General features: G+C 34.0%; 1 protein-coding gene across 1 annotated transcript in view; it reads left to right on the top strand.

Annotated features, from left to right (window-relative positions):
• The window catches only part of LOC101628420 (solute carrier organic anion transporter family member 1B3), a 38,402-nt gene that overhangs the window by 3,357 nt on the left and 23,277 nt on the right, over positions 1–11,768 (top strand). The window contains 5 exon segments of the mRNA XM_004693131.1: positions 516–648; positions 3,174–3,295; positions 4,291–4,437; positions 4,626–4,724; positions 6,923–7,159. Of these exon segments, the coding sequence (XP_004693188.1) occupies positions 516–648; positions 3,174–3,295; positions 4,291–4,437; positions 4,626–4,724; positions 6,923–7,159 (738 nt within the window).

The following is an 11,768-nucleotide window of genomic DNA, read 5'->3' as shown; positions in this document are numbered from 1 at the left end:
TACAGGCCAGAGATGTGGAGGGTGAGAGGATTCACCAGGGACAGAGTGGGGAGCAGAACAGGCAGATCGACAAAGTACACTGCTGATGGGAACAGCAGGAGGGTCAGGAGAGGTCTGCCACACCATGTAGATCTCCTTGGGGCAGGCGGGGATCAAACTCATGAGGAAGTGGCTTAAGCTTCTCAGTGTAGTGCCCTAACCCACTGCGCCACCAGGCAGGGCCAGAACTCTAAATTCTTTATTAAAATTCTGGTTCACTAATATTGCAAGTGGTTGCACCGCTGTGTTTTATATCTGATAGCTAGTCTATTTACTATTAATATCATATGATTTTATAGTGAGTGGTTTAAAGTGAATGAGTTTGATATTCTCAATTAAGCTTTATGATCTTTGAGAGAATACCATAGCTTATGTTCTATTTGTATCCGTTTTGTGGTTTTCCTTTTTACACAAAATTGTACTCAGCAATGTTTGTAATAATGAATCCTATAAAAATTATTTTGTTCTCTTCCTAGGAAATTTGCTTGTGATTGTATTTGTGAGTTATTTTGGATCCAAACTACACAGACCAAAGCTAATTGGAATTGGTTGCTTCCTTATGGGAACTGGAAGTATTTTGACTGCTTTACCACATTTTTTCATGGGATAGTAAGTGTAAAACAACTCTGTACCATTAATAGTCATTTGCTTATAAATGAATGGTGGTATTTAATTTTTTCTTTTAAATAAGCAGTCACCTGAAAACTATGCCCACTAAGAATGTTAGGCATGAATAATTTTTTTTATTTAATAGTTAATTTATAATTTCTATTGATTTTTAAATATGAATAGCACTAAATAAGATACATAGTTTCATGGAACTTTATGACTTTTTAGTATGATGTGTATTTTATGCCCTTGCTACAAGATTTTAATGTCAGTAAGACGTTGCCACTAAATCCGCTACATATGAGTTTTCCCATTGCCATTTTCATTGATGTTGCTCTTCATAAGTCCGCTATGATCCACTATGAAGTTATGATTATAGTCATATTCTAATGACTAGAACCTAAAATGATGATGGCTTAAATAAGGCAGAAGTTTATTTTTCACATACAGAGTTAATGGTATGATAGCACCCCCTTCCCATATCTGATCTTATACATACTTCCTACTTCCTTGTACTGCTCATTTTACTTTCACAATATGAACCTCTCTTGATTTGCTTCCTACCTTTGTGATTTTTTTCATCGTGTCTATGCTTTTCCATTGCTTCTGCTGATTATAAGTACCCCTTACACTCTTCTTCAGTCTCCACTTTTCATTCTGCATGATTTGTAAGAAGTATATGCATTAAGTGTTAACTATACTGTAGTAACTTTGTATTATATTCAAGATCTCTGTGATTAACCACCTCATGGATATCTCCATGCTAGCATCTACAAACATCTTTTATCCATATATTCAATATGGAATTCAACCCCGTGCCAAAACCAGATCAGATTTTTTAAATTCTCTCTTTCATTGATAACTCATTTAGCCACAAAGGACCACAAAAATTAACAGCCTCATCCAACACCTGTTCTTTACGTCAACATACATCCTGTTTATTCTGCCTCCTGTCAATACTGGCCCCTCTTTTCAACTCTGCCCCTAACCTACTGAGGCTTATGTCTCTGACTTGGCATTCTGCCTCCAGTCCCCACTCCATTCCAACTCTTATTCTGTACTAGAGTACTCATTTTAAAACACAAGTATAGCTATTTAAATCCTGTTATTACTTAAAGCTCCCAACTTCCTAATACATTAGTTTTCAAACTTCAGATCCCAAACCACTAGTGGATCAGTAAGTCAATTCAGTTTTATTCACATTTATAAGTTATTCAGATTTATAGGGTAGGGATAAAATAGAATGCACATTATGAATGGAGATTGAAACTGTAGTCTTGGTTGTATATATATTTGTTCATTTTTGTGTCCCTATAAGTGTATTGTGATTATAATGCAAAATGTATGTCTTAACTGTTGGTCCCAGTCAAAAGCATTGAAAGCCTCTAGCCTGTGGGTTAATATCTAAACACATTTACATATACAGGTCACTCCTGATTTGTTCATTGACTGCCTTACCAACTTCATCTTAAATTGCTATCCAGGACTGAGGATCACACTATAGACCTTCAGTTTTCTAAATGTATTATGATATGGCACAACTTTACTGTATTTCTACAGTTTTGAATAGTTTTCCTTCTTTGTTTACCTATTACACTCTTGTCCATCTTTAAGTTTCATCTTAAGCATCATTTTCACTGAGAGCTCCTAATTCCCCTTCCTCCACCTCCAAGCAAAGCTGATTCTTTACTTTGAGATCTCAGGAGTGGGTATATTAAGTACATCCTTCTCTATTGTATATATTATGTAAATATGTAATACTATATATTTTAAAATATGTATAAACACAATATATGTAAAATATCCTAACTACTGAGACTATATTTTATTATCTAGTTCTTTGGAGCTGAGTGTAATGACTAACATATATAGTATGCTGCCTTTGGAACTGCAGAGTAACTCAATATTTTGCATATTAGGATTTATCCTTATCTGGTGCCATCTTTTTTGTTCCTGTTAAGTTCTTCCTCATAAAACTGAAATAGTTAAAAAATTGTTAACCTAAGTTTTGAATACTCAGGCATATGAGCGTTTGGGGGGATTGGAGAGATGATAAGTGTGTATAGACATAAAAGAAAATCAGATGAATGATTAGTAGAAAATGTAGGTGAACTGATGTGTTTTAGATTGACTTAGAAAAGGTTATTAAATGTTATTAGAATACTGCTAGATGTTACTAAAATGTTACTAGAAGATCTGAATTGTTTGAACCACCATATTTGAAGGTAGCTCAGTTTTGTTTATTTTTAAAGCAGCATGAAATCAAGTTATTTTATATCTTGACCAGAGTATAAGCACTCCTGGGATAACAAAATAATAATCTACCGCATGAGATGATACAGTGAAACACACTCAGTCTCTTTTACCCATCCTACCTCCTAAAATACAGGGTAGGAAAATGACAAAGACTATTTTGATAATCTGAAGAAGAGAATGGTTCAAATAAAAGGGAAAATTCTCTTTCTAGGAAAAGTAAAAATATTGAGTAGACAAACAGAATTTTAAATCTAGTGATTTTTTTTAAGTTACAGGTATTCTAAAGAAATTTACATTACTTCATCAGAAAACTCAACATCAAGTTTTTTAACCTGTTCACTTAATCACAATTCACTACTCAATAGAACATTACCTGAGGTAGTGGGAAAAGGTAAGAATTGATTGTATCACTAAAAATGCCCTGAAATTAATCAGTTTAAATTGTCCATGAAAGTACTTGTGATATTCATTAGCAAAATTGATGTAAAAAACAAAGAATGGCCTTTGCATGGTGTATATATAAGGCAAATCATAGTGCTGACATACATATAAAGAGCTTTTTTGGCATTTGTAGAAGGAAGTAGAAAAATGAGACAAGAAAAGACTAAAAATAAAGAGAAATGGGGGAGAGAGGAAAAGGACACATTTTAAGTAGTGTTAGTAATGTATAAGGATCTCTTTTTGAAAGTTAGTTTTCAATATAGCAAAAGACAAAATTATGCTTATATCCTTAAGCCAGCAGTTTTACTTGTATTGATATATCTCGAGTTATTGATAGGAATGTTCACTAGTATATGTGTACAGCTATAGCCAGGGCAGTTTTGTTTTGTAGAGTGAAAAATTAGAAATATTTTTGTGATTAAAAAGTTAAATGAGGCCCTCCCTGGTGGCGCAGCAGGTTAAAGCATAGCACTGAGAATCTAAAGCTGCTTCCGCATGAGTTCGATCCCCACCTGCCCGGGAGGTGACCACATGGCGTGGCAGACCTCTCCTGACCCGCCCGCTGCTCCCCTCAGCAGTGTACCAGCAGTGTACTTCGTCGATCTGCCTGTTCTGTTCCCCACTCTGTCTCTGGTGAAGCCTCTCGCCGCCCCTGAGCCTCTGGCTTGTACCCCAGTTCTGTATGCACAAATAAATAAATCTTAAAAAAAAAAAGTTAAATGAAATTTGGAAACTTTTATTCAGCATACTACTGTGCAGTTTTTTTAAATCCTGACACAAAAAAAATTTTACATGAAGAAATTGTTAGAATACGATATTAATTATGAAATTAGATTATAATATGAATTGGACACTTAAGTCTATAATGCTTGTAGCAAAAAAATTGGCATAAATAAAGTAGTTGGGTTGCTAAAATTAATAAAATAAACACTTTTGTCTACACAGGTAATGAAAAGGAATCTGGATCATATATGTGGCTATTTGTACTAATGGGTAATATGCTTCGTGGAATTGGAGAAACACCCATAGTACCCTTAGGGATTTCTTATATTGATGATTTTGCTGAAGAAGGACAGTCTTCTTTGTATTTAGGTAATGTAAAGAAAATAAATTTTATGATTACTTTTCCTGCATCTACCTTTGAAATAATAGTGTTCCTAAATTCACACTGTTACTTATGACAATTACTTGGAAAAATATATTATGTAATGTTGCTAAAAAGAATTGAATAAGAACTACATATTCTTGGCACCTGATAAAATTGTTTGATATTTTTTCAGGAATTTTGAATGCAGTTGGAATGATTGGTCCAATAATTGGCTTTGTAATGGGGTCTTTGTTTTCTAAAATGTACGTGGATATTGGTTATGTTGATCTGGGTAAGTACACCCAGGATAAAACCACATAATAATATTTTTCAGGTAGGGTACACCACTTTTCCAAATAGTCCAGTTTCCTCTTTCAGTAGCCCTGTGCTGACCATTTGTCACAATTTACAAATAGCAAATACATTTATTAATGATCAGAATAAAAATAAAATTCAGCTCCTACTTATACCAGCTCTTATAAATGTATTTAGTATAAAATAAGAAAAATTAACAAACTTGCTTACTGTTAATTAATCCACAATACAAACTAACTGCTGCTCACTCAGTGGACCCCATAGCCTCACTTCTTAGCACTTCTACTTAGAAACCACCTCTCCTTTTCTATTTACACAGTTCTTATATCCTTTTCCACAGTGTGAATTCTTAAAAAAAAATCCTGACTTCATCACCTCCCATTGGCCCAAGGATGATTTTATGTAACCTAACCATAGTGAGCCATAATTATTTGTGTACTTAGTTGCTATCTCTTTTTTCATACATGACAGGATATTAGTTGTCTTAATAGATATTAAGTAATTAGTGTTTGTGACTAGACAACTCTAATTTTCTGTCTCACCAGGCCTTAAGGAGATCAAAGGATTAATTTCCAAAAATGAAATTAGACATTACAGTGGGCCAACTGTAGCCACATTTGAAAGTATTTTATAACAACATGCTATAGGACATGTGAATTAATCTAGGTTCATATTCCATACATTTCTACTCATTCTCCTCTAATTGCATTTGGTTTTTATCACTATATATACACAAATAAATGGTTAAATTTGTAGGATGATCTCTTTCAATCAGAATTCTTACTTACAGTGTTTTAGAATTCATGGTGATTCCACTTATAGCACAGCACTTGTAGAATTTATTGTATCTTCTCTTACTCAGTTAAGAGTATGATTTGAACATACTATAAAGAACAGTTTGGCAAACTGTCTCATGATTAGAGAAATGAAAGAGCTAACATGAGTAGTGAGTATCAGGTGTGTTGGTTAAAGGGAAGAGTTGGGGAGGGTGAATGACTCACTCCATACATTTCATGAAGAAATTTGTATCCAGAATTGAAAAAAATTTTTCTATTAGTTTTTCATAAAACCCATAATCTAATTTTTCATGTACAATTTTCCAATTTTTAAAACAGAATGTAAGCCAAGGAAAACACTTTGTCATGCTTTCTCTGGCTAGGTTACCTCGTACACTTACCTCTAGTTTTTATGTCTAGACTAGTAGTAATAACAGACAAATGTTATCCAAATGACACTTCTGAAGATGATGAATAAATTTTTAGTGTGTAGAGAGTCATTGATTTTATCAGTCATTTCTGGACTGAGTTGCTGGTTATGGAGCAATATAATCATGTTAATTAATTTTATACCCACATCTGAGCATATAGGAAAATTATTCAGTAGGCAGATAAATAATTTATCCTCTCATCTTAAGGAATTTTCTTTTAGATCAAAAAGTAATAATGTCATTATTTTGGTTTATACTTATGCAATGTGTGTGTTGTTTTCTTATTGTTTGGTATGTTTACTTATACTTGAATAGGTCGTTTAAACTTGTTGAGATATAGCATTTATAGATCATTCATGTACACTTTGAAGGAAATTATAATGATACAAAAATCTTCTGAGTCACTTTAAATTCAAGTTTCCACTGTGTGTATATCTACACAAATATCCTCTGTGTAGTTGTAAAGCTGGAAATTTGGATTTCTGGAGGGAAAAAATTCCCTGCTGTTGACTGAAAATATCTGGTAAATTGCTGTAAATTTCATTGCTGGTGTTTTCTTAGGTTTAGCATTTGTGCCAATGGGGTTCTCATTGAACAGCAAGAATTCATATGTGTTCCACAATTAGTTCTTAAATGTTTTTTTTAGGTTTAAAAGTTCAATTATAGCCATATTCTATCATCATTCAACATGTGACCATTAGGTTTTCTGTTACCAGAAAAGTCACCAAGTTCACACAGGAAGTAACAATTCCTAGATGGAATTGTATAGATGTCATCAATCTTGATTTCAAGATTGTTACCTTGATTTCAGAAATGACAAATGTAAAAAAGGGAAATAGTGCCTTAGAATAGATGAAATATATTTTACTTCCCTCATGTTGAAGAATAGGATTCATTACCATTATTGCCCATAATTTATTACATTTCAAAATGGTGTTTGACTGGCTTCTTCTAATTCTTTATTTTAGGCACAATAAAAATAACTCCTAAGGACTCTCGTTGGGTTGGTGCTTGGTGGCTTAGTTTCCTTGTGAGTGGACTGGTGTCCATTTCTTCCTCCATTCCATTTTTTTTCCTGCCCAAAAGTTTGGATAAACAAGAAAGAAAGAGAGAAAGGGAATCTTCAGTACCTTTGCATGCCCTCAAAACAGATAAGGAAACAAGTCAAGTGGCTAAATTAGACAACCATGGGAAAAATATTACTGGTAAGTATTTCTCATTTACAATTAATTTCAAATTATTTATTCCAGTGAAATGGAGGAATATTACACAATCATAAATCTTTTCCAAATCATCTGGAGTTAGCTTTCTTTTGTGCTGAATTTAGCTGATTTTTTTCCTATATAATAACCTTACTAAAATTAGTAAGTATGTTCTGAACATTACCATTAATGACATTAATTAGCATTGTGGTCTTTGACAGGGAGAAATCAAACAAAATCAAAAAATGTCTGTTAATTATAAATCCAAGAGAGAGTGTGTGTGTATGTGTGTGTGTATTCTTTTCAAAATTCTATACTGTTAGCTGCAAAGGTTTAAAAAAAAACAAATACTTCATTCATTGATTCTCAGGTAGTACCAGGTACTATACTACTCCTGGTGATAGAATATTGCTTCTTTTTTCCCTCCAGAATCCATAGTCACTTGTACCAAGAAGTATAGAGACCATTACAATAAAGTGTTCAAGTACTATGATAAAGTTAAATATAAGAAGCTAAGAGCACCTATAAGTTGGGTGACACTGAATATTGGGCAGAAAATTGGAATACGGAGAAAGAATTCAGAGGTGATTTTTCTCTGGATATTCAGAATAAGGTTATTTTATTAGTAATTCTATGGAAATTCTATGTTTACCTAATATTCAAAAATGAAGTGTAGCAACAGTAATAGTTAAGTTACCAGTCAGTCAAATGACTAGAACCCTCCACCATTTGATAGAGCCTTCTCTTTAAAATATAAATTCTGGGGCCTAATGGAAAATCACTGAGAAGCAATAATCTGGAGAATGATATAGCAGCTGCAGAAAAGAGTAATGTGTTATCAGTGCAAACCTTGGTATTTCATCAAAATAGTGAAGCAGGAAAATGCCAGTGCAAAGCAATGCCTCAACCCAAGGCAACCTTTTCAGGATGAAGAAGAAGTTACACTTAAATTTCCTTGATTTGGGCCAACCTCTTCCTGTCCTGGATTCATTCACTCATTTTATTTTTACTTTCTCCTCTCTGTCACAATAACCCAAAAGCAATGGTATGCTGAAGTCAGCCTGTATTGGCTCATGAGAGAGGGTAATGAAAATTTCAGCTACGTGCTAGCTTTGGGGAAGAAGTCACCATTTATACAGGTAAAAATAGAGAAGTACAACAAAACAAGCTTGTTTCCTCTTGAGTGTGGTAAACTTTACCAGCACACCACTGAGTTAGAAGTTTTGAAATGTAACATGCACACTAAAAATAACATAGAAGGTAATTTTCATTTGGTCTATGCTACTTTGATTGTACCAAATCAAGTCCCTAAAAAGTAGTGGATTATCTAAATACCTAAAGAGCGTGGTTGACTGTGAATGGGAACAATAATAAAAGTGAAAAATAGGGTAATTCCTCCCTGGTGGCGCAGCAGGTTAAAGCGCAGCACTAAGAAGCTAAAGGCACTTATGCACGAGTTCGATCCCTGCCTACCCCGGAGGTGACCACATGGTGCGGCAGACCTCTCCTGACCCACCTGCTGCTCCCCTCAGCAGTGTACTTTCTTGATCTGCCTGTTCTGCTTCCTGCTCTGTCTCTGGTGAATCCTCTTACCCTCTGCATCTCTGGCCTGTACAACCCAGTTCTGTATGAATAAATAAATCATAAAAAAAAATACTAGGAAAAAAATAGGGCAATTATAAACATCATCTGCACTATCAATTGTACATTAGGAATCAGAATAGTAAGAATCCTTAGTTATGTGCTATTTTTAGATGAAATAACTGAAAATATTTAGTGCAAAAAAATCCAATATTGGATTTGTTCCTTATGGTCCTGAGTAGAAATAACACTAATTAGTTAGAAAGAAAGAAAGGAAATTTTCAATTTATTATATAAACAATTTGTAATCAGTGATATTTGTCAAAAAAAAAAAAAATGGAGCCAATTCCCCTTACTCGTCCTTTTTCTCGTCGGCCCCTTCTTTTCTTCTTTTCATTTTATTTTTTAAATAGGTTTTTATTGAAATACATAGCTGTTAATATTTGGGAGGTAAAAGATCTTTCCCTTCAGGTGAAGTTACCACTACCAAAGCACCCATAATCCTCCACCATAGTCCATTGTGTTCTCTCCCTGCCCTGTTCTCACCCCTCTGCCTACCTCTGTATGCCTCAGTTCTGTGGTCAGCTTTTCAGTGTTGATCTTAAAGCTTTTCTTTGACCCTTTGTTTACTTTCTCTATATTCTACATACAAATGACACCATCTTCTGGTTTATTTTGCTTAGCATAATTCCTTCTAACTCCAGTGATGTTGCTACAAATGGAATGGATGGATCTTTTTTGATCACTGAGTATATTCCATTGTATATATATCCCACATCTTCTTAATCTGCTCATCTGTCTTGGGTCACATAGGTTGTTTCCATAGTCTAGCTATTATAAATGTGCTGCAATAAAAATGGGAATGAAGGGGGCTTCCCTTGGCCTCCCTGGTGGAGCAGGATTTAAAAACCACTAGCCAATATAACATGAATTCAGTCCCCAGTGAGGGAGCTAACTCATATGGCACAGCCTCTCCTATTTTGCCTGTTGCTCTCCTTCAGCAGTCTATTTCAGTAGATCTGCCTGTTTTTGCTCCCCACTCCAGTGAATCCTCTCACCCCCCACTCTCCCCATACACACAAACACCTCTGACCTATACCCTAGTTCTTGAATGAATGAATAAATATATTTTTTTAATGGCAGTGTAAGATTCCTTTCAAATTCATGTCTTTTTGTGTTCTTTGGGTAGATACCTAGGATTGAAATGGCTGGGTCATTGGTAGATCCATTTTTAATCCTTTGAGAAACATCCACACTGCTTTTTGTAGGGGTTGAATCAATCTGCATTCCTACCAACTGTGTAAGGTGGTTCTTTTGCTCCACACCTTCTCCAATACTTGCCATTTCTGCTCTTTTTGGTATGAGTTACTGTCACAGATGTAAAGTGGTATCTGTGATTTTGATTTCCATTTCCCTGATAAGTGATGATGAACATGTTTTCATGTTTCTGTTGGCCTCCTGTATGTCATCATTGGAGAAGTATCTATTTATTTCTTCTGCGTAGGGTTTAATTGGCTTATTTGTTTTGGTTTTGTTAACTTTTATATAAGCTCCTTATAGATCTTTGATATCAGTCCCTTATCAGATGTATGGTATACAGATAATTTTTCCCATTCAGTAGGTATCTTTTTGTTTTGGTGTTAGTTTCTTTGCTGTGTAGAAACTTTTTTGTATGATATAGTCCCAGTTGTTTATATGCTCTTTTGTTCACAAAGATATCTCTGAAGCTTATGTAATGGAATGTTTTGCCTGTGTTTTCTTCTATGTGTTTTGTGATTTTTAGTTCTTATGTCTAAGTCTTGAGTTGATTTTTGAATATAATATGAGATACTGATCTAGTCTCATTCTTTTACATGTGGCTGTTCACTTTTCCCAACACCAATTATTGAAAAAGCTTTTCTTGTTCCAGTAAATATTCTTGGCTCCTTTGTCCAGTAAATATTCTTGGCTCCTTAGTTGTTCATATATGTGTGGTTATATTTCTGGCTCTCAATTCTATTCCATTGCTCTGTGTTCTTGATATTTTTCCCCCCTGGTACCAATGTTTTAATTATTATGGCTTTATAGTGAAGTCTGGAAGTGTGAATCCTCCATTCTTCCTATGATCAGGATTACTTTGACTACTTGGGTATCTTTTGTGTTTTCCATATAAATTTTAGTAATATTCGATTTCTTTGAAAAACACCACTGAAATTTTTATTGGGATTGCATTGAGTCATAATGTATACTGCTTTGGATAATGTGGCCATTTTGACAATGGTGATTCTTCTAGTCCATAAGCAGGAAATATATTTACATTTCTTTGTGTCTTCTTGTATTTCTTTTGACAATGTCATATAGTTTTCTTTGTATAGATCTTTGACCTTCTTTGTTAGGGTTACTCCTAGGTATTTTTTTTTTCTTTTCTTTGTTTTAGCTAATTGTAAATGAGGTTGTTTTCTTAATGTGTTCCTCTTCTAGTTCATTGTTTGCATGTGAAAAGGCAACTGATTTTTGTGTATTAATTTTGTAACCTGCCACTTTGCTGAACTTATTTATTGCTTCACTTAGATTTTTAGTGGAATGTATAAGTTTTTTAATGTATATTGTTACCTTCAAATAATGATAACTTTACTTATTTTTTCAAATCTGGGTTCCTTTTATATCCTTCTTTGTCTAACTGCTTTCACAAGACTTGCAATATTGTTCATTGAATGGTAGTGGTTAGAGTGGATATCCTTTTCTTGTATGGTATCTTAGAAAGCTTTTCATTTTTTCACCATTTAGAATGGTGTTAGCCATGGGTTTGTCATGTATGACCTTTATTATGCTGAATATATAACATTGTTCTCCAATTTTTCAAAGGTATTCATCATAAATGGATGCTGAATCTTATGCTTTCTTGGCATCTGTTGATATGATCACATGGTTTTTAACTTTCTTTTTGTTGATATAATGAATTACATTGTTTGATTTTCAAATATTTAATCATCCATGTGACTCTGATATAAATCTCACTTGGTATGCTATATAATTCTTTTAATGTAGTGTT

Source organism: Condylura cristata, unplaced genomic scaffold (genome assembly GCF_000260355.1).
Source record: "Condylura cristata isolate star-nosed mole 26May11 unplaced genomic scaffold, ConCri1.0 scaffold00036, whole genome shotgun sequence".
NCBI lineage: Eukaryota > Metazoa > Chordata > Mammalia > Eulipotyphla > Talpidae > Condylura > Condylura cristata.
The sequence above is the reverse complement of the archived record's forward strand: the minus strand, read 5'-3'. Positions and strand labels throughout refer to the sequence as shown.